At 42.5% G+C, this 24,603-nt stretch overlaps 1 protein-coding gene across 1 annotated transcript in view; it reads left to right on the top strand.

Moving 5' to 3' along the window:
• The first annotated feature begins 6,917 nt into the window (after positions 1-6,917).
• ATF6 (activating transcription factor 6) overlaps positions 6,918-24,603 on the top strand; it is a 740,128-nt gene continuing 722,442 nt past the window's right edge. The window contains exon 1 of the mRNA XM_085654834.1: positions 6,918-7,188. Within this exon, the coding sequence (XP_085510960.1) occupies positions 7,101-7,188 (88 nt within the window). The 5' untranslated portion in view covers positions 6,918-7,100. The remainder of the gene's footprint in view (positions 7,189-24,603) is intronic.

Below are 24,603 nucleotides of genomic sequence, written 5' to 3'. Positions count from 1 at the left end.
GTGATCAATGAATGACTCCTCAAAACGTGTGAAGAAATCAGAGACACTCTCATCTTTCTTCTGTTTACACGCGGCTAGTTTATCCCAGTTAACTCTCAAGGCAGGCATCATCGTTTTCATTAATGTAATAATCCTACCAGGGAGTTCTGAAATCAAAGCATCAGGCTTTGCACCACCCACTTGGTCTCTATCTGCGGCAATTATAGCATCCCAGTTTCCAACTAATTCTTGGGCATGATTCTCTTTACGAATCCTAGCCCATAACGCTTGTGGAACTACATTCCCCATCAACATATCAATATCTGCTAAATTCATGATGCAGGCTTCAACAGTTTGTGACAATTCTTTATAATAACCTGCAGGGTTTTTACGAGGATCCGGTAAAGACTGTTTAAGGGCTAAAACTTCAGATCTTTTCCAGGGGACATGTACCCATATTCGCTGAAAGTGAGCAGGAATAGCTTGATTAGCACCTGCTGCTGGAACCGCTTCTCTCCATACCGGAGGAACCTCTCTCATTGGATAATTTTTCAGTGTCAACCTAACTGAAGGATCGTAATCTAGAAAAGTCTGTGAGGTAAATAAGGTTCTAAAGGTAACAAGTGTCTTTACAGCGTCCTCAACCTTAGAACCCACAATGAGTCCCTTATCAAAATCAGCCTGAATGTCTAACAGACCCTGAGGAACCAAACCCAAGTCCATATCCTCCCAACCTTTAATAAGAGTATCACACATAGCATTGAAAACATATCTCTGCGTAGGCGCATTCCACTATGAGAAGGTAGGCATAATGTCAGGTACACTATACCGAGGACCCTTCTCAATCCATTTGCGAGCAAGAGAGTCCAACTTTTCTCGTTCTTCGGAAGCTGGGAACTGACTACGAGACTGTCTTCGAGAAAAAGCCGGAGACACATTTAACGCCTCAAAGAAAGGTGATAAAAGACCAGAGACCGTTTCTGTGAGTCGTTTACGCATAGACGGAGAATTGGACATAAGGATAGGGGACAAGGTATTACGCGAACTAACGGAAGGGAAATCAGTAATTACCAGAGGAGCGGAAGGCGAAGAAGGTGAAGGTAAAGGAGTCGAAGGCAAAGCTGGCAAAGGCGGCAATACTTGAGGGGGCAAATGTAGAAGAGCCGGAGCAGGCGGAGGCGCAACTGGCTGCTGAACAGGCTGTAACAACGGGAGTGCATTAGCACCTTTTACATAGGGCGGAGGCAATCTCAATAGGTGAGACATCAAGGGATCTTCCTCTGAATCCTTTCTTTTATCAGAGGGGGAAGCTGGCAACATCGGATAGCATTTATCTATTGCCATACGATGCTGTCTCTCTGAAATTTCCTTCGTATTATCAACTTCATCATCTTTGAATTGCTGAGCAGCCTGTATAATTGTCATACCCTGTGCTTTCTTATCTCGTTTTTCTTGCTTAATTTTTCTTTGTTTGGCTTCCTTACGCCAAAGGCGGAAAGAGTCAAACATTGCCGGCCGGGCTTTTCTTTTAAATAAAATAGTTTCCAAATTATCTAGTATGTCAGGCTCAAAGCTACCATTTTCTGGCCATTTTAAAACACCATCATTCTTCGTGTATCGGATCCATGCCTCGTTAAAGGCAATGGGGCCCACACCATGTTTAGAATAGAGCTCATAAGTGGGAGTTCCAACCGAAGGAATCGGACAAGAGTCCTCCAGCCGGGAATCCCTATTACAACCAAAACAACAAAGTTTCTCAAACTTAGTCAGACCAGGCATCGTTATTTCACTGGACTGTTCACAAACATCAAGGGGGTTAACTTAATTAACACAGCACAAGTGTACTTACCCCTCGGCTTCGGTTATTGCAATACCCGAATCAAAGACCCAAAGAACCTAAGAACCAAAGAACCAAAGAACCAAAGAACCTAAGGACCTAAGGACCAAAGAACCAAATGTGGGAGCGACCCACCAGTACTTAACTAAGATGTCTTCTTACACCAACAGAGGCCCCGTCTATCATCTCGCTTTACCATAAATCATCGAAAGAGGGCCAAGGCAGGGCGGCAGTCAGGGCAGCAGTCGTCAGTAGCCGTCAGGAAGGAGTAACCACGCTGCAAAAGACCTTCGGACCACTTTCGACATACAGGGGTCGCTTGACGTGGCTCGCGATTCCTCCAGAATTTTCTTGCGGGGTTCCTCACGACCTTCAGGCAGAACCACTACCTCTGAAGCCGCCCCACGTTGGGCGCCAGTTGAAGAACCAGAACCTTTTTGGACCTGGCGGCGCAGGGTACGCCTTAATCTCCTGGGTTCTCCTGCTTCAGCTAACAGAGACACAGGGACACTCTGTCGGCATAAAAGATCAGATTTTATTAGCTGCAGCTAGTACAGTTGTCCTAGAAGTACACACAGTATGTTCTCAGGAGACTGCCACTTCACTCCGTGGCGCACAATCTTTTATAGTACATAGATAACATATACATTAACAAAGAACACACCTAAAACATACATAGAGGACCAATAAGGTAAGGTTAAAGACAGAACATGGCCAATAGGAAAGGTTGAAAAGCAAAGATATCGAGTAACTCGAAGAAGCCTCTCCCCCAACGGTGTTTGCCATCCCTCCCACAGGTTAAGGTATTAACATGTTTGTAACTGGTTTGCAGGTGGCGAGATACGTTCGTGTGTTTTGGAGGACAGTTGTGAAACAAGAGAATACGAGTGGAGGACAGCGAAGGCCAGAAGATAAGATAAGGTCAGGAGAGAATAGTGTGAACCAACAGATAGTTAAGACAGGGATTAGGAAAACCAGACAGGGTTTAGTGTACTCGGCCAGTCTCTAACACCAGCTTCGTAAACGGAGGCACAAGGCTATTTTGACACAATATTGCAGGAAAAGCAGAAAAGACTTTGTTCGTCGTGCTGCCTGAGTGAGGGCAACACAAAATGGCGGCAGAGCACAAAATGGCGGCTCAATGCGATCGTGATCGAAAATCGAATTTCCTCACAACAGGGACTTCCTGCCAGCCCCCTACTCAACTTTTAAAAAGTGCTTGCACAGGAAGAGAAGATCTCTCTGGGGTGTGGTCTGCTGAGGCTGAAGGTGCTGGAGCCTGGCGCAATGGGCAGTTGGAAGGAGAGACCCCCTGACTGCCCCCAGGACCCTAACAGCACCAGAAGAAGAGCCCAGGACCGGTGCGCAGGAGCAGTGGCCTCTGCGCAGGGAGAAGAGAGGCAACGGAGGAGAGCCAGGCGAAAGGCTGGCGCAGGGAGCCAGTGAAGACAGCACCCTGCTGAATCAGAGACCCCGAGGGCAGAGGAGAGTGTTCCCAGTGGCTTGGGCTGGTAAAGAGGAGCATGAAGTGCCCCATAATGCCTCGCCAGGCATCTGGAAATCTGCCGTTTTGGTGCTTTGTGGACCCCAGAGGAGGAGGGGTCACCCTCACTTGTGAAAAGGTGCTGGTGGAGCTGCTGAAGAAGTGCAGTCTTACCCCCCCCCCCCCAGCACGAAGAAATCTGCCGTTTTGGTGCCTGGTGGCCCCCAGAGGAGGGGGGTCACCCTCATGTGTGAAAAGGGGTGCAGGGGGCTGCAGGAGCACCGCAGCCTCCCCCAGCATAAAGAACAGTCCACTCATAAGTTTCACGGGGCATCTGAAAGAATAACCCCTCAAGAGCTCAGCCAGCCTTTAACACCTTCTAGGCTGGAACTTATGTTCTACTCACGAGGGTGTACTATGAAGTGCATCATGGAGTGAAGGGCTGAGTTGGGGATGTCTGGAGAAGGGCATCCCCTGGAGGTGAAGTGGTGTAATTGCACCGAAATGCATTTACTATTGGTTATTTCTTTTTAGGTGGACTGAAAGTCACATGTGTAAAGTGAAGTACCTGTGTAAAGTGATGTTAAGCTAAATGGAGTTATGTTGCTGGACCTTCCTGCTAGGGGGTCTGGCTGTATTTACGTAATCCCATGCTTTTACCTGTGATTCCTTTTAAAGTGAAGAGGCGCATTGCAGGTGAAGTGTAGTTGCCAGGAGTACTTCTTTTGAAGGGACTGTAAGTCACATGTGTAAGGAGATGTCATAAGCCAAGTGGGGCTATGTTGCCAGACAGTCCTGCTAGGGTGTCTGGCTGTATATGCGCAATCCTGTGATGTCTTTAGGGGCTGTAATTGCAATCCATTCAAATGATCAATCAAGGTGATGAGTACTGTCATTCTAAAGTGTGCGTAAACATGGATTCTTGCTGCTGCGCTTAGGTGAAGACCCCAGACTGCTAGCCCTTAAGATATAGAGGTGCATACTTTATGGTCAGTAGGAGATGCTCAGTCAGGATCATGTGTCACCAAGGCAGGTTTACCCCTTTTTAATGCTTGTTGAGGTAATGGGGTGAGTCGCCACTGGGATGGTGCCAGTGCGCAAGGCCCTCGCTCCAGGTTATGTTCAACTATATGCATTGGGGGCAAGTTGATGTGCATACATGGGAGTGATGGCACTAGACCCCACCCCCCCCTTTGCGGGAGGGGTGGAGATGTTATGCAATGTCACAAAGTAATTCCAACAGCTTATGTATATTTGTAAATTGGTGCATAGTATTGAGTAGTGTGTGTGTTTAATAAATGTACTCTTACTTTTATAGATCAAAGTACAGACTGGACAATCAATTATTGAGTGTTATTTTTGTGCACCTGCAAATGGCGATTACTAACCCACACCACCTCCCTTGAGTAAGCCTCAGACTGCTCTGCAACGCTACCCTCTGAGAGTCAGGCGCTACAATTGGGTGTTTGGTTCCCAGTGAAGGACAAATGTAGTCATGTTATTTGTGCAGGCCTCACAGATGCTGCCTCGTTTTCCAACATATATATAATATACATTTATGTTTATATATATATATATTCACTGAAAAAACCATAGGTTTCACACGTTAGGAATTAGCATTTAAAAAACCTTGCAAATTCACTTAAAAAACCATAGGTTTCACACATGTTATAGTTAGGTGGATATTTCACTCGTAAAAAACCAATGAAATTCCCCCGTTATAGTTAGTTCAGATAACTATAACTTGCGCGCCCGCAATCCTGCTCATGACGTCACATATTACATCACTCATGACATGGTCAGTGGCATCACTCATGACATCACTGATGACATCATCCTTGTGATAGAGTGGCGGTCGCGCGAGTTATAGTTATCTGAACTAACTATAACGGGGGAATTTCATTGGTTTTTTACGAGTGAAATATCCACCTAACTATAACATGTGTGAAACCTATGGTTTTTTAAGTGAATTTGCAAGGTTTTTTAAATGCTAATTCCTAACTATAACGTGTGTGAAACCTATGGTTTTTTCAGTGAATTTGTACGGTTTTTTAAATGCTAAGTTATATATGTATTATTTTTTTTTTATATATTTATTTTACAATAAACTACGTATTAAAAAATTTTTTGGCACCCCCTCGATTTTTTTTAAAAAAAATTAAAATGTTTTTTTCTGCCTTCGGGGTCCTTCAGGGACCCCCTGACAAAGGCTAGGGGGTCAGGAACTCTCTACCCTGCCCCCTTTTCACGTTCGCCACCTTCCTTTTTCACTTTCGCACTGAAAACAAACAAAATGGCGGCCGACACTTCCTGATTGCGACCGATTCGAACGTTGACTAACATGTAACCACCAATCAGAATTACGCTCGCGCACGTTAGGGTGCTCGCACGGTGCGCGGCTATAGATATGTATGTGCTTTTAACTGCAATTTTCTCAGGAACTACTGAACAGATTGACTCCATATATGCAAAAGGCACATCCCTGACCTGAGGACTACCTCTCTGCCAAATTTCAAGTAATTCTGTTCAGCCGTTCGGGCTGTACCTTCGACTAAAGGTCTTATGGGAAAATGCATGGGGAAAACGCGTTTTGGGACCCCCCTTTTTTCTCGGCCCCCGCTTGACGAATCCCCCCGAGACTTTCAGGGTAGGAGCTGAGCGGAGCGCCCCATTAGTTTTGAAAATTTCGCGAAGATTCGTCAACCGGCGCCAAAGTTATTCAAAATAGAATTTTCAGATTTCCTATGGAAACACGGTCCTAACTATAACTATCTACTGGCGACCGCCAGTAGATAATGTATATATGTATAAATCGTAAAAATATACACATATTCATATAGAATTATATGTTATTATTCAAACAAAAAAAGGTACTTGCGTCCAAATTTAAATACTTGAATTAGTGAAAATAAACATTTCCCTTTCATATCTGCATATGTTATGTTGCAAGAATAGATTAAAAGATATATTGCTTAAAACAGTATTTGTGTGCCTCTTCACGCATGCGTTAACAGCTTTCGGTAAGGCACAGGCAGAAACATCTGCGGTGCTTTAGGGCGGGCATAGACAGAGGGGGAGGCACTGACATACAGGTAGCAGCCGTATTTCTAAGCTCCCTCTGACGTAGGGGAGGCACAACCCAATGGGGGAAGCACATCTAGTTAGAACAGGCGCAGACGCTAGTGGGTGGGGCTGGAAACGACACACCGTCTAAACGAGACTCAGCAGACCACAGCGCGCAAGTACACTGCTAGCCTACGAGACTTATGACGTATAAATATACGTAATGCGAAGGATGCCGTCAATCAAACGAAAATAAAATAGACCGTCTTAACAATGGAAGATTTCCATGTCCGTTAATGCAGAGTTCCAAAATACAGTCACGAAATAAATTACATTTTAAAATCTCGAAAATATATATATATAATTAATTTGCGGAAATAGGCAGCATTTTAAAATGTATTTATTGTACATTACAATATTTGTTTGCATTTTGTTTTGGTTTGGAGTACTTTCATAGTTTTCATACTATGAATCATCTACCGCCTTTCAGCACATTTTTACGCTAGGTTGTTATAGACTTGAGTTTTGCTTCCGTTTAAGAGTATAGGGTAAAGCGCAGTACAAGATGGCTGTCGTCCCATAATTCCTGCTATATTTGTCCATGCCCTCTACGACTAGTCGCTTGGTAGCATAGACGTGTAATTACGAGAAGGAGCCGTCATCAGGTGATGATGTATATCACTTTCCAGTAACTCTTAGAGCAATTGGAGTGGCGCACACGGCCGATTCGGTTGTAGGATGGAGGACGTTTCTGACGTGTTTATTGGCCACGGCGACAATTTACAACAGAAGGCAATTTTCTCGGTTGCCGGAGAGGTGGACTGGGGTAAGGATTGGCACAGAGAAGGACATACCGGGGTTACTTCATTCACGTTGGCTTGTCCCTGTGAAAGGCCCTCTGTCTACATCTACACCTTACAGTTTCTCTGTATATGTTCTAGCAGTTCCTGTAAATGACAACAAGCATTGGCAAAGCCAATAGATTTCGCCTAGTCGAGAACTAGTGGCTTTGCCAATGCGTGTATTAATATCGTTTTGGAGTATTCAATAGAACAGTGGATTTTGAGACTTCAATTGTTTTTTTTCTAGTACAGAGGGGAGGGGGGAGTGGCCAAATCAAGAGAGCGGGAGGAGGAGGTGGTGGTGGTGGTTTAAAAGCAGTCTTGCCAAGTTTCATGGGGTCAGGTGTTAGACTAACACACTTCGGTGTGGTGCTCTGCATCGTCGCACTAAAATGCATCGTCATGCATTATAGGCATAGCGCCTGGCTGTCAAGCCCTTAAGTGCTGACTAGTGCTGTTAAAAGCAAACTGGATTGGTTAGCAGCTTGTGGTGTGCGCGTGCTTCTCCGCAGGGTTTGGGCTCCTCACGTTCTGTAAAAAGTCTGGGAATGGTGTTCAACCTCTGAATTCTCATCTGGTATTTACGTCTTACAGCAGTGGTTCTCAAACTTTTGACTCCTGAGGACCCTCACTAACTCACCACTGGAAGCCGGGGACCCCCAGCAATTTGTATGATTTAAATTTCAAACATTAAAAGAGTAATTCGAAAAAAATAAACACATGTGCCCGCAGAAACAAATCCTCTAAATACTAAGGATTTTAGTATTTTACAGTGAAAGAGTTTGCCAAAAACGGGAAAATGTAACTGGAAGGTTGGTACTGCATCTCCGTGATTCACTTCTTCTTTTATTTCAATAGATTTTTATTATTTTGTTACATACAATTGACATATAACATAAAACATAGCACATACATATAACATAAAAACATGCACTTTGCATCACTTGTTGTTAAAGGGCAGCCCACGTTGCCTGTGTTAGTTATGGTACAGTTTGCCTATTTTGGCTGCCCCCCACCCACTGTCCTCGTATGGGTCACAGAAAGCACAGAGAGGGACAGGGAAAAGGAACTATAGCAGAGAGAGAGAAGAGATATCTCATATAAGGAGAGTTAACCTGCTTGCTCTGTCTAATGAGGGTTGCTATCTGGGTCGTTATACTAGGCCTTTTCAGGGCGGGTCATAGGGGTCTAGGTACTTGTTCAGGGATGCCCACATTTTCCTGCCGGGCTGTCTCCACGGTGAGTCTCGTAGGGCCACTGTATCTGCTCCTCTGAGGTACGTCACCCAATTGAGCCATCCCTTGAACGTTGCCTTGGAGGTGTCTTTCCATTTATTGAGTACCATTTTTACACCTGCTGTTAGTAGAAGATCGCGTAAGTCTCTGTCTTGTTGTGAGTCTGCATCTGTCCTAACAAAGGCAGTTACCAGGGTGGCAAACTCCGTTTTAAGAGTACAACCTAACATGTTGTTTATAAAGGCGAAGATCTTCTCCCAGTATGATTTGACTTTGGGACAGTAATAAATGAGATGGGCCAGACCCCCTTTTCTCCCCACCCCCCCTTCCCTTATTACAATTCCAGCACTGGTCATTGGTGTTCAGTCCCAGGGTCGCCAGGCGCGCCCGGGGTCCAGTATATTTTGTGTAGTGTCCAGAACTTTGGCTGAGCTAGTACCGGGGATATCTTACTTTGCGTGGGGGAGGACCATAGCATCTGGGTCTCGTTTTCACTAAGTGTGTCTCCAAGCTGGGATTCCCAGTATCTGCGTTTCTTTTCATTAAGTTTGGTTGCGTGTCTTTTCATTAAGTTTGGTTGAGCTGGGATGATTGACGGCTTGGTATCGGAAAGTCTTGCTTCGGTCAGTGCTGTTTTGCTCCGTGATTAACTTTTTAAATAGTTTTATTTCACAGTACAAGGCTACTGCCAGAGTGGAAACCCAAAGCAACCCTGCAAGGGTTTTCAGACAAGTCCCCATACAGTGCACACTAAGTGCAGTGAGTGGCCTCTCCCCCCAAGGAAAGTTAGGAATCCATGGTGCATTCTACAACACATTTATCATTATATATTGAATTGTATTAGCTTTTAAAGAATAGTAAATGATCACCTTAATATGCACCAGGATACAACAATCTTTGTTGGGGTTCTTCAATGATTCCCTTATTGTCACCCTTCAACAGTGCCTCTCATTTCTCCATAGCACGTCTGTCACATTTATTTCATTTGTTTTATACTAAGCATCTCTCATACCATTGTAGGCTGTCAGAGCGCTTTACATCACACACATGTAGAGACAATGAATCGTGTAAATCAGTGTAGAGAAAATGTTACATAAGGCAAAGGGGACTACAAGGTGTAGGATTCACGTCATTCATACTGGTAGGCATTTTTAAAGAGTGCTTGTCTGGAAAAGCATAAACTCAGGATTCGGAACATAACACAGTGGTTAGCATTGACTTTAACAATAAAAATGTATTTCCACCCAAATATACCCCTTTAGCAGCATCAGGATAATGAAAGACTGGGAAATACATAAGTTACTAACTTGTACCATGCAGTGTGTAAGCAGCTCTTTGACAGTTTATAGGTCACTGTGCTAGATTATGATTGTCTCTTATGAGCAGCAGAGAAACAAAAGAATCTCTGTGACAAAAGCAGTAACCAACTGACCTATGCACATAAAATACTGTTTTCTAAAATGTATGATTATGCGTTCTTTGCAACAGGCATATTAACCCTCTGTGCTACATTTAGATAAGTGAAACCTGCCACTGGACAAAACTTTCATCTCTCTCCAGTAGGTACATTAATCACTGGTGTTATCTTGACACTTTTATTGTTGCTTGAAAACTGCTAATTCTACAAGGAACTTGGCAGTGCTTTTAAAACTGCTGCCTGGGGACCCCATGGCATGTGTCACGGACCCCAGTTTGGGAAACACTGTCTTACTGCACTTCGTTGCACCATGCACAGTCTGACATATTTTGAGTATAATAGTGTTTGCATTTTACACAATTCCCGTAGTTTAACTACTGTCACTGGCCTTTTGCCAGGGAGGTGTGAATTTCTGAGAATTAGAGGAGTGCTCTATGTCATATTCCATAGGTTACATTACCACACAAAGCTCTCTATACGAATAACCCCAAATGCCTTGCAACCAAACTCGAGAGAGCAGGTAGGCTGGATTCTGAAATGTTCCAATTCACTTCTTCTCATACCCCCCTAAACTGAAAAAGAAAGCTACCCAGGTGCTCTCCTCAGGAAATGCTCCCAAGATATGGAACTCACTGCCTGAAGATCTCCCTCCACTGCAACCCCTCCTTTTCTTGCTTCAAGTGTGACCTCAAATCTCTATTTCTTAACACTTACTTCAACTCAACCACAAGAGGTTCCATGTTTCCCATAAACTCAGCCACCCTGTAATGACTCTTCAGTTACGGTCACCTGACCCAATCAGTCAATATAACGTGTCATTACCTAATTTTGTTTTGCTATATACTTATTTGTCCTCACTATATTATTGTTATACTGTTTATACTTATTTTGACTGTCTTAGACCTACACGTATCCTCACTTATAGCTCTAATTTCCTTTTCCCACAACTTTTAAAGTGTTCTGGTGCTTCAGGTCTAGCTAGCGCTATATAAAACTAAAATAAGAAAATGCTAATCCCTTTATAGTTATGACACTCCTTTTCGGGTCGATTTAGGCACTGCCTTCGCCAGCACCATATCTTTAGTGGCTACCATGTGAGGGTGGGAGCACCTCACATTGTCGGATTTGGTTTGTACGTTTGTTTCGTATTGGCTGAATAGCCCTCTGCCTCTCATCCGTGTTGCAGATAACCCAAGGTACACCATTTATTTGCCTGCCATTGAATATAACTGTCTTTCTGAAGGTGACTACACTTCCGTTGGTAAAGGGTAGGTGACTGGTGGTGTGAGACGTCTGTCAACGGTTTCACCCACATATAGCAAAAGAGAGCCTCAAAGAAGGCTAGTGTGCGCTCTTTTTAGGAATATGTAGCCAATTTCATGCTGTGATTTTCCAAATCATTTCATAGTTTTCATGCTGTGAATCATCTAATGCGTTTAAGTACGTTTGTAGTACAGCAGCAGCAAGCAAAGGTAAGTTGTCAGTTCATTGAGCATGTCCACCTATTCGCCGTATCAGCACCCCTGCTGTCACTTTTGAACCAGCAACCCTATTTGCTCACCTGTATGCAAACTGACTTCTGTGTGTGCACCCTCAGACAGTGACTGATTAAGTCATTTTAGGTGTCATCGACACACCCATGTTAACCTCTCCTCACTTGCTTTGCATTTACACTTGCACGCAGATTAAGGGGTAATATTTGAAACAAATGATAAACTGTGTGTTGAAATTGGTATTACAGGATAAAGAATTAATTGTTTTTGTACTGTGAATAGAAATCTTGTTTGAATAACATAGTTATATTAAGCTTTATATTTTTTTTGAGGTATTTCTTTTTATTTGAAATGATTTTAATTTTGTGAAAACAAATAATGCACAGATAATACACCGATACTTCAATACTTAAGTCATCAATGGTACAAAGTAATGATAAAGAACGATACTGTAAATCAGTGATACCAAACATTACTACAAATATTAATGCTACGAAGCGAAACTAAAACCTAAAATGCAGAACAAAAAATTGCCTGAGAGTATGTATCCTGGACGAGTTTCAATAGGGTAGTTGAGAAGAGAGAGTGAGTTTCAATAGGGTAGTTGAGAAGAAAGAGAGAGTGAGAAGGGAGAAGTGCCCATTCCTTTCCATGTGTGAAGAGATAGGAGTGTTAAACTTCATTGTGCCGGAATGTACAGTGTATTGTGAGTGGATGTAGGGGGAATAGCAACCGCAGGAGACTAGTGACTGCATGGGGAACATTGCGTTGGAGTATGAGTGAAATATTGTATCCCTGTAAGAGAGTTCAAGGTGGTTTGTTCGAGGCGAAGTAGTAGTCTAACCTGTCCCAAATGTGTCTGACTGGAGCTTTCCAAGGAGACTATTAGAGTGTGATATTGTCTGCTCCTCTAATATGTGTGATTGTTAGAAATGGGATTTCTGGTTGGCTAGGGCTGGCGCCTAAGCCAGGCAGAAACCATCACTCTAGTCAGGGCAAGGGAGTTACACGCTGAAGATAACCCCTGCTCACCCTCTTGGTAGTGGTCCAGCGGCGAACTAGCAACAGATGCTCCAATACCATATATTCACCTGGGCCCATACAACACACATACACACACAGCCTGGTACTAACCGCTGGAGTCAAAGTTTATGATTTTTACCACTTTAAGATTAGTCACCTCTTGTTCTCCACTAATCTTACCACTGATCAAAACGTTCTTTCCTCTGGTCAATGGACCATTAGTTGAACTAGTTGATGGTGAAATGACATTAATTATTTCTCGTTTGCAATGAAATAACCAGACTCGGGGGGGGGGGGGGTTTAAATCTTTATCTAAATTAATTTCATGTGAACCATTTCTCAAAGTACAGTACAGTCTCCGTTGCTCATAAGAAAGAAAATTCAATTAATCATTCATCATACACCTACTTCATACTATTGCAATGACTTATGCTCAGAAAAGAGACGATAGAGAGAAAAGAACATCTGCACATTCACAGAAATGATAATTACCTTGGATGGTGTGAAAACCAACCCCCTGGCCAAGGAGATGGGAAAGGTCCCCCGGAAAGATCAGGTGACAAAGGCTTCAGGACAGGATAGATGACCTTTCTAACACCGACGCTTGCGTAGCACCTCTCCCTGACACTCTCTTCCTCCTCTAGATTCTTCTGCGATCTTCTTCTAAATTGATAATTCTAAGATAGATGGTTCTGCATTTAATTCTTCATCAATATCTCTAGTCACTCTGACAGCATTCCGAGCTCTGCAGCATTCAGCAAATCTCCGTCTGACTAACTAAGACTACCTCAAGTATACTCTTCAAAATTCATGTACCACCCATTAATGTTTCAACATCGTAAAAAATACTAACTCTGATTGGACAGGCAAGGGGAGATGATCATCCCCAATGTTCCCTCTAATTTCTTTCCTCTGTGTGCGGCAGTGGAGGGTCTCTGTACGCTGCAACCATGGCTATGTGTGCCAGGAACCAGACCGCGCGTGTGCGTGGCGCCAAATGTCACTCGGAACGTTTACTTTAAAAAGTGAAAAGATGGTGCATTTTCACACATACAGTGCCACAATAAGGGTCTTAAGGGCAGTTTCCAAATTGGATAAACACGCCATGACATGAATTGGTTACACAGGCAAGTACACTTCAAGTTTAGAAAAGTACAAGACTTCAACGGTGGTACCATCATAAGATTTTAATAAATATTCTTAACTTGAGCACTGTTAATTGGGTGGGGAAATGTTGAGAGCCTATACAATATCACATATAAACAATAAGGGAGACCTGTCAAGTGGTATCACTAGAGGGGTGATAGGGTTGCTTCTCACGGCGATCTTTGGCATTTTTCCAGTGGTGATAAACTCTATCTGGGTCAACTTTCCCATTCAGGAGGTAGGCCTTTGTCCTCATCAGCATATCCAAATGCTTCTGCTCTAGTCTATTCCTCAATTTACTCTTGATAGTCATGAGGCTGAATCCTCGTTCACAATCTGCACTAGATGCTTGAAACGTTGTGCAGACATCAACAAGCTGAGACACCACACTATACTGAGCAGCATTGCATACAGTGAAATTCACCATGTCTTGAAAGGTGGTAAATATCCCACCCTTTACATGTTCTGCCACCACATATTTATAGTCTCTGTATTGTCGAACAACATCTTCTGGTGTTTCGCAATCTCCCAGGACCAAGACATTTTTATACTTTTCTACAAGTCTTTGTATATTCTCAGTCCCAAAATCAAAATGTGATTGTTTTGCCATTGTCTGGATTTCAAAACTTGCCCATTCTTTCAGCTCATCTTCAGGGAACCTTTTTTGCATGTGCTCACAAAGAAGGGAAACAAAAGACAAAATAGGCCCACTGTCAAACTCTTGCCTTTCCTTGTACAACACCATCAGATCTCTTACATTGTTGCTCCAAAATACAGTGTCCCCCAAATACTGTTGCTTAACTTGGCCAATCTTTGCTCTTGCATACTGTACAGCTTCAACAGTAGTCCAAGAACTTTTTTGGAATAGTTTGCACAAAGATGCAAATTCACCCAGAATGTCATTAAGTACTGCAAGTGAAATATGGTAGCTGGAGTTTGATAGCTTTTTGTAACAATATTTAGCAACTGGATCATTCTCCTCCACTTTCTCATGCTCAAAGTACTTAAGAACAGCCTCGTAATTAGGAATTAGTGCACCAACAGCAAAATGCCTTGAAAGCCACCAGACTTCATTCAGTGATCGAAAAGAGACCACTTCACATTCAGTGACCGATGCAGTTTCATCCAGCTTGGACTTCCTTGCAGGAGATCTGGAGAACACAGTGTAGACAGTCCTCAATAATGTCTCCATCTCTTTAACCATTGGAACCCTTTTCTAGGCATCATCAACTCCCAAATCTTCTCGATGGGTGACACAATGCTGCTCAAGTAGATGAGGTATGGATTGTTTAAGGCGAGTAGCAACACCATTATTCTTACCCAGCATCACGGACGCTCCATCGGATGTGAACATGACCATTTTCTTAAGGTCCAGTTCATTGGCAGTGTAGAATTCTTTTGCAGCAGTAGTGATCGCCTCAGCATTACAACTAGTCCGCTTCACTATGCCCCCAAACTGTGTTTTGTGCTCTTTTGATGTTACAGGTCGGAACTTGAAGTACAGGATGAGCATTTTTGTAACAGGAATATCTGTGCTCTCATCAATTATCAGTGTGTGATACAAAGCGTGCCGAAGTTCTGCCATAGCTTCACAGTGTATCACGCTATTGATGGCCTCAAGGAACAAAGGCATAGTTCTTGCTCCTCCAGCTGTCTGGTATCTTGACATACAAAGCTAGGTGGTCATGGATGTCTTGTACAGATAACATTGAAGTATTCATCTTGACTGCCAGCAACACGTTGTTGATGAGAATCTTTATCTCTTCAGGCACAGATCTTTGACGTTCAACTACTTCCATTCTATTTGCTTTGTCAGTGGCAGTTTCTGTCAGCATTGCCCGCACTCCATAACCAAACCTGGCAGCAGCACTTCTGTTTCTCAATATCACCATGGAAGACTCGTGTACTTTGCTAAGTAGATGGCGTTTCATGTAATCCAGTTTCCAGCCTTCACTCCATTTCTTCCCTGAGGAAAATTCCCCAACAATCTTGGCTTCGGCACAGGCTTTGCAAATCCAGCCCACGACTGGACTGTATTGAAAAAGTTCCCCGAGTTGCACGCAAACCTTGCTTCGTGATTTCTGCGTCTCAGCCTCCACAATTTCTTTCATCCACTCTTCCTTGAATACAAGGCAACATTTCTTCCTTTGTGGTGAAGCACTGCACTCTCCCAAAGTGACAGCTTTGCGCTTGAACATTTCCGTGCCCGCCAGTTTGAACCTGCTGTGCCACAAAGCCTTCAAAATGAGGGAACATGGCTTACGTTGACGCCTAGCTCATGAATACAATCCGTTATACTACAATGTACAGGATGCACCACAGTTTAACTCTACCAAACAATTACCTCTTCTGCTTGAACTCGCGTACGCCTGTTTAAATTTATGGGGTTCTGGCACCGACCCTGCAACAGAAGAAAACATGGGTAAGAAGTATATTATACTACAATGTTCAAGATGCACCACAGTGTAACTCTACCAATTACCTCTTCTGCTTGAACGCGCGTACGCCTGTTTAAATGTATGGGGTTCTGGCTGCGAACCTGCAACAGAAGAAAACATGGATAAGTATATTATACTACAATGCTCAAGATGCGCCACAGTTTAAATCTACCAAACAATTACCTCTTCTGCTTGTACTCACGTACGCCCGTTTAAATGTGTGGGGTTCTGGCAGCAAAACCTGCAACAGAAGATGCACTACTTTAACTCTACCAAACAATTACCTGTTTGTTCTGCCTGTACTCCCGTCTGCCTGTGCAATTGTATTCGTAGTACGGTCTCACGAACCTGCAAAAGAAAAGGGGTGCAGATTGTGAATCTATTTACCCAGCAACCCCCAACCCGAGGAACGTAAACCGAATTACCTTGTCTTTGTGGGTACTCTCACCTGACCACCCATATCCAAATACCTTACAGACTGGAAACCTGCAATTGAAGACCAGATAGTCAGCAAACGCTTGAAGAATTACAAACTATGAATGGGATTGGTCTAGAGACCCCAATAGGAAAAATGACCAAATAATTACTTGGGATTCCAGTCTAGGACAAACAGGCGTGTGCCCATGTGTTTCATTATTAGCATTCATTATCTTAAACTGGTCTATAAATCTGTATTTTGTGTTACACCTTCTGTGATGCAGCTTTTCCCTAGCATTCAAACTGCGCAAATGATTGAGGTGGGTGAACAAGGAAATTGACAGGATTGAGCAGCACACAATCCACCAAAAGATCCCACCTGAAGATGCTGCAGTGGCGTGCAAAAAATGTGATAACTAGGTTCTATCAATTTTCAGGCAACCATACATGTGTCAAGATAACTCTGAAGAATGATGGACCTGCTGCAGAGAGATCTAAGTTTTGTCTAATGGAAGTTGACTCATCATCAAGTAGCAAAGGAGGTTAAAAAGCCGGGTGAAAAGCTGGTGAACCATGCAGATCACAAATTACATGCAATGTAAATAGGTCAGTGCATTATTGCTTCTGTCAGAAAGCCCCTTTTGTTACTTGCAGTTTATAAGTTTAAATCCTAATATTGAACAGTGAGCTATTAACTACCAAAGAGCGGCATTTCCATTCATTGCAATGGCAGAAAACCTGCGACAGACCACCCGAGCGGAAGAGTAACATAGCTTTTTATTGTAAGAATGTAAGGGTTTTTTCGAACAGTAAATAAAAATTCAGCCTTACATTTAAAAATCTGCATCAAGCGGAATAACCTTCAATCTTGTTTTACTTGTGGAGATTTTTGCATTTTTTCCACATCTTCATTGCTTTGATTTTGTTCACAAGAAAATGTCATTTTGGATTTTCTACTTTACTATTCCAGTAGGACAGGCTACCATTGTACAGGAGAAGTTAAAATAAGTGTTGATGTAAACAAGCATTGGCAAAGCCAAAAGATCACCTCTCTCCTTTTAATGGCATGACCTATTTGCTTTGCCACTGCTTGTCCTGTAGAGTACTACCAGTTTATAGTTTATCCTGTAATTGCACTGCAAGGGCAATACCTCTTAAGGATTTAAACTTGTAACATATACATTACAGGTTTCTGAAGCAGGTGCCTAAAACGACTACTCCGTGGTCTGGTAATAGGTGACTTAAAGAGAAGTCAAATATCTACATCAGATGCATTAACCTTGTAGTTGCGCACGAGGATTGTATCTTGTGGTCGTCTGGTATCATTTGGTTGGGTGTATTAATCCACATATGTCTCAGTAATTTATGAACTTAGATTATACACTTTCTTTCAACGTCATACTCTGGGCCCCCTGGAGTTATGCGGCAGGGGAGGGCGAATGTATGCAGCAAATGTGAATACATTATGTGACAAGAAAAGGCAAGTTATGCAGCGTAAGGCAGCCCATTTCATATCAGTATTAATTATTTTGACGTATTTGCACTTAAAACTGTCATGGCATTAGTGCACTTTATTAGTTTAACTGCGGAAGAGAATATTGGATTTGTGAGGTGAATGGGTTTGTATGGGCATTTTATTTACCTTGTAGTTGTAACATGTAATCCATACTAGTAGACATTCTACTTGGAGTGCTTGGTCTGGAGAAGCACAAACTCAGGATTTAAAACTTACCACAATGCTTGGGTTTGGCTTTACTAATACTAATTAAGGCACCCTGTTTTACTGATATTTACAGATAAATACAAACCGAACACAATCAAATTTCTGGTCTGTATTTATTTTTAAATGGGGGGGGGGGGAAGGAGAGAAAAAGGGTTTTCTTTTGGATGATTCTCTCTCTGTGGAAGAGGTGTGGCGCAGCGGCCAGGGCGACTGACTCTGGAATCTGGGGATCAGGGTTCGGTTCCTGGCGCCAGAATAGCCCAGCACCATGTGACTCTGGGCAATAGCTTGCTTAATCTTCCCGACGGCCCCCAGTGCCTAGAGACCCTAACGGGTGATTGTTCGCGCTTTACAAATGTGGATTATTAGTAATGTGGATTACTTTGCCTTAACTACAAAGCCCTTCACAACTCTGGTCCAGAGTATCTTAAACAAACCCTAGCCTGGTACAAACCCAGAAGAGACCTGCGATTGAGTGGATCATTGAAGGTTGCCTGCCCCAGATTCAAAAGTCTGAAATGGGGTGGTAGTGGCTTTGCATCAGGAGCTTCTAAACTTTGGATTCTCCTACACTTCAATAATGGAGCCGCTCTCTCTTTATTAGCTTTCAGAAAGCTGCTGAAAACCTAACATAACAATGATTCATCAGAGTATTCACTACTAAAGATACCTGCATGGACATTAGGACCATGTCGCACTCATCATGCGAGTGCATGATAGTACAATGTGCAATGCACATGAACAGTTCTTTCAGCACAGCTAAAAATACTTATACTTACAAGTTACAACCCCACCTATAAGGATGAAATATCGGATCCAGTCTTATATCTGCAGAACGACGTACCCAAAATGTTGCTCATAGGAGTCTTCCATCAGTTGATCAATCTATCAACTACTGACCTCTGTAACAGATTCCCTTGGATTCAGGAAAATAGTTAACATACCTACATGATCACAGAGTACACCATGGACGTGGTGTTCTCGCAGAAAATTGAGAAAACTAATTTGAATGTACATCCATATATCTGGTTTGCTCGCTAATCTCTATTTCAATCAAGCATTCGGTACCCATCTAAAACTATACAGGTTAAATCCATTCATGACCTGGTCCATAACAAAGTATACAACATTTAGAAATGACCCACAAAACACCATTGACCATATGATCCAACTAAGAAGTCTCATCGAACAAAATTGCTAATCGCTCTCAACAGACAAACCCACTCAAACTAAGGCACTCCTGTAAAAGCTAGGCCAAATAAGCATATGCTTAACAAAAATGAGAATGCCATATCCTGGAAGGGCCTTCCAGCGCGTGACAGTGTCACTGCTTTTGAGCCTAGCACTGCGCTTTACTAACAAAAGAGTAGAGCCAGTTTAAAAACACAGCGTGTACTTTGGTACGCGCTGTGTTTTTAAACTGGCTCTACTCTTTTGTTAGTAAAGCGCGGGGACGATTGTGGCCTTTTGTTTAAGGATTGATGGTAATCGGAGCCCCTCCACGGGCTGTGATTACCATCAATACGTAAACAAAAGGCCACAATCTGCCCGCGCTCTGCAACCCCAAGCCGCCACAAGCCCCCAAGCCGCCACAAGCCCCCAAGCTGCCACAAGCCCCCTTACCTGCACGCCGTCAGGACTCCTCCGGCACCGCATCAAAAGTGCCTGCTTTTCGCACCGCTCGCTTCTTTAAAGCGGAGGCGCGACTCTCTCGCGTGATGTTCTGGCTGTGTTGTGCGCGCTCCACAGACGGCAGTGCGCGCTGACGTCCGGGGAGGTGCGCGCGCGTGCCTTAAAGGGAACGGTGATCATCACACCATACTTATTTTTCATCTTAGTCTATCAGTCTATTGTTCAAAGATCCCACCCCTTAATTTTTATTCACAAATCTTTATTCCCACCCGTATTCACATCTTGTTAGACACAAATGTATATTTTCTCATGTATTTCTATTCATCAAGAGGTTTTCGATGCTGGTTCCCAGGGTATGTATCTCTTGTGTCCTTGGACTTTGTTCAAGTATACTGTCACTTCTTCCGGCTAATTCCCACTAAGCATGCGTGGAGGTCAGGTGGTTAACAGACTCTGGACTCATACGAGAGGCCCAAATGCACACTAATAAGAAAGTCAGAAAGATAAATGTTAATTAAAAAAATAAATGGTTTCACTGTATACCACCTATCTCTACTCTAAACCCCTTTAATCATTATTGCTTTCCCCGTGTTAGCATTAGTAAAATAGCTTGGTTTAGTTTCAGTAAAGCAGATGCCGAGCATGTGAGTTTTCAAGCAGCCATTTTAATAGCGTCTGTGCAGGTGCCAGAAATTCCCTCCATGCGGCAGCTCATCATACTGCGTAGATGCAGTTGACGCATGCGCAATTAAGGTCTCCCGTTAGCAGCCATTTTAGAATTTCACTCGAGTTATTTATATTAGTAAACATGTAGGCAAGCTTCTCTGTCTTCTATGTTCAATGTGGTGCATATTAGTTTACACAAGGTTTAAAGTTAAATGAGAGGATTGCTTCCGAGCAAGTCTCTTTTCTACGAGTCCTTGCTCCCTTAAATTCCCTCTCTGATGGCATTTTAGAGCCATCACAAAATCACCTATCCCAACCAGATGCCAACTTTAGCACATCTCAATTCCCTTTCCACTCTTTTCATTCTTGTCCTCCTCTTTGTTTCTCAAATCTTTCATCTTTTTATATAATTCTCAGTTCATTTCTTCTAGCTGAATCTCTTCAAATTTTCTCTTCTTTCCCTTTCCATTTATTTTATATTTCCTTCCTTTTCTGCAACATTTGCACCATATCATTATTGCTAAGACTATTATAGTTAAACCAATTAATGGAAAGACTATTTGACCTATAATACCTTTCCCAAGATTAGTAAACCAAGTCCCTATTGAAGAAACACTTTTTGATTGTCTTTCCCATACACCGACAACCTCCAGTGGTTTCAATTCTTCTTGAAGTTTTGTAATATTCTTTAATATATCCTCTAATTTCTGTGCTTTTATCTGGTATGTAGGTGCAACAATGTTGCACTTTCAACATTTTACAGACTCCGCCTTCTTTTACTAATAATATATCAAGCGCAAATAGATTTTGTAAAACCATAGACCTAATTGCAACCATTTCTGTATTAATCATTAAGAGAAACCTCCAGCAGTATCAGTTGAAAGACGATCAACTACTGTTGACAATTGACAAATTCTATGTGAATTTAAAATGACTCCCACTGTAAGTATCAATGCACCAAATATGTCGCCTATTATTTCTGAAAAACGAGCTCTTTCGTCGGGTTAGTTCATTAGTTATTTAATTGCTTCCAGTGATTCTTTTTACGTGATATATCTTCGGAAATACTATTCCGAAGTAGCAACTACCGTACCATTGTGCAGGCAGCTTATAATAAGCATTATTCCCACACATGTAGTAAACATCAGGAAATACTGGATCTGTTCCCCCTTTTAGTCCCCAACCTCCTAGAATCAGGAAGTTATGTTCACACTCACTGGAACCAATAAATACATTGTTATAGTATGTCTTTAATGTATGGAGGCAGGTTTTCCCTATCTTTACAAAGTCTAGGGACATCGCAGCATGAGCTTTGCCAGCTGTATAAATTCCCTGTTTCTCAGCGCATGGTGGTATATGGGTTTTCGATTCTGCAGCTTTTCTTTGGAAATCCTGTCTCCTCTCTTCAACTAAATTCCAAAACACTTTTTCTTCTTTACGTAAAGAGCATGTTAGGTTATTTTTGTGTGCCTTTAGTATATCTATTGATTTCATAGTTAAGAAAAATTCACCCATGAACTGTGCATCTGGACTACTAAGCACTGGATTCATATTCTTTTGAATAGGAATTTCTGAAAATACTACATCTAAGTTTGAATAATAATATTGAAGTTTTCCTGTTCTATAGAATAACCTTGTCAATATGCTACATGAAATACCATACGTTAATGGTAAATGATGGTATGTGACTCCTTCTGCTACTGAAGCTGGCAATGTGATGCAAACATAACAATCACTAATCTCCATAGTGTCTACATATTGAAACAACAATTTTGTGAATACGTTTAAAGATGTATCATTATCGGTTACTGTATGATGTAAATCTATCTCCTCTGCTGCTTCTAATTCTACTCTCTCCTTTCATGTTCGCTGTCTTTTTTCATTAGTGTCTGTGTCATTCTTCTTCTTCTCTGTTATCATAAGATAAGGAACTGCTATTGTTAGAAATAGCCATACTATGACCACTAATAAAATACTACATATGCAAGCCCTACAGCATTTCTTTGCACAATTTCGTTTTGGTCTTTAAGCAACCCTGTCTTCAGCCATTTTAGTCTAGGAAGATTCCTTTTCTTTTCTTTATACATTTTAATTCTTTGTTACTTCAAGGAGGCCTCACTTCCCCTTCGTCAATCTATTCTGCATTTCCTTCTTCATCTGTCTCTTCGTTTAAATCTGGATTCTCAAATTGTTCTAGAATCACGTAGGTCCATTCAGGACCCTTGAACTTATTGTTGAAGAATCTTAGTCTCTGACTTCTTTGAGTGTTTTTCACTGTTGACTGCTCAGACTGACTAGTAACCTCATTCACTTGTTCAGGGTTTTCACTGGTATTTTCACATTTTGAGTCCACCTGGCCAGTTATCTCCTTTTCTGGCCCTTTTAATCTGCACTGCACTTTCACCTTCTTTGTCTCTCTCGAGATTTTATTCTTGTTATGTTGTGGCACAATCTGATTTTTCCCTTCAGATTCACTTTCTTCCTGTCCTTGTTCAGGTTTTGTTATTATGGCTTAATCTGCCTGAACTTGTTCTTCTTCCTCTATCTGTTCCCGTTCGAGTCTTATCTCATACTGTTGTTCTTCTCCTAACTGGTCCTGTTCAGGTCTTACTACAATTGGTTCTTCTGCTGCCTGAACGTGTTCCACTATACCGATCTGTCCCTGCTCAGGTCTTTTGGTTGATCTGCTTGTCTGAGTATGTTCTTCTCTCCCTGTGTGGTCCTGCTCAGGGTCTCCTGTAGCTTTGTTCACTTCTTGCTGAGCCTGTTCTTCTATGCCTATCTGGTCCTCACTAGTTTCTTGTCTTTCTAATCTTGCTCTGCTTTGTGTTTGAATAATCACCTCAGGTACGTCAACCACTTGTATCCAATCCTCCTGACTCGTGCTCGGTTATTCTTTGTCAGCCACTTGAGAATCTGTCACTCTAGATTCTTCGACTGCACAACCTTCAGCTGCCTCAACTGTTTGGGTCAGTTGTGGTCTCTTTTCAGCAGGGGCTGGAACCCTTTTTGTGTGGCTTGCATGAATCCAATTGGGCAAACCTGCTCACTTCACTGCTGTAGTAGTGACCAGAATGACTTGCCGTGGATCATCCCACCTGGGTGCTAGGCACGACTTTCTGGTGTGCTTCCTCACTACCACCCAGTCTCCAGGATTCAAGTCATGTGCCTGATCCGGCTGCCTGGCATCTGCGTCTTCTCCAACCTGAAGAGAGACAGAACGCACTAGGTCAGCCAATCCTTTGCAATAGTCTAATACTAGATTATCAGGTATATTCAGCAATTTATGTCCTAGTATGAAGGTTTATCTCAACGCTCTTCCCAGGAGAATCTCATGGGGACTCAATCCTGTGTTTCTGTCCATAATACTTCTGAGTCCCATCAATACAAGAGGCAATGCGTCTGGCCAACTCAGTGATGTGAATGCACACACCTTTGCCAGTCTTGACTTGATTGTGCCATTCAATTGCTCTACCACTCCAGAAGCCTCTGGGCGGTATGCACAGTGCTGTTTGTTCAATTTTGAATGCTTCACAGATTAATCCAATTATTTCCTTATTAAAATGAGGTCCTCTATCTGATTCCAAAGTTACTGGAAAACCAAAGCGTGGAATTAACTCTCTCAACAATAATTTGGCAACTGTTCTACTGTCATTTGTCTTAGTGGGGTATGCCTCCACCCATCGTGAAACAAGCACACTATGACAAGGATGTAATGAATTCCCCTGCATGGTGGTAACTCTATAAAGTCAAGCTATAATCTTATGAATGGTCCTTCTGCCTTTCCGATTTTTTTTTCTTTTTTTTTTTTTTTTTTTTTTTTTTTTTCCCCCCCCCCCCCCAACTGACCGTCTTCCTGCCTGGATTGATTTGTTGACAGACTAAACATCTCTGGCAAAGACTTTGTGCAACTACCCTAAACCTTGGGTTATACCAGTCTTGTCTGAACAGTCTGATCATTGCATCCCTGCCTACATGAGTGTCTCCATGATACCTTCTTGCCATTTGGGAGAGCAAGCAGTCTGGCGTGACTGGTCTGCCATCAGGATATGCCCACACGTCATCGTCTGCCCTCCTTTCACAACCTGAATTCAGTTTTCCTTTTCACTTACTTCTACCTCATCCTGCAACTGTCTCAACTCATCTCATGTTTCAAAAGCTGAGAATAGCATAAGTTGGCAGCTTATGCCACTTGTTTCAATATTCTTG

Source organism: Triturus cristatus, chromosome 4_1 (genome assembly GCF_964204655.1).
Source record: "Triturus cristatus chromosome 4_1, aTriCri1.1, whole genome shotgun sequence".
NCBI lineage: Eukaryota > Metazoa > Chordata > Amphibia > Caudata > Salamandridae > Triturus > Triturus cristatus.
The sequence above is the reverse complement of the archived record's forward strand: the minus strand, read 5'-3'. Positions and strand labels throughout refer to the sequence as shown.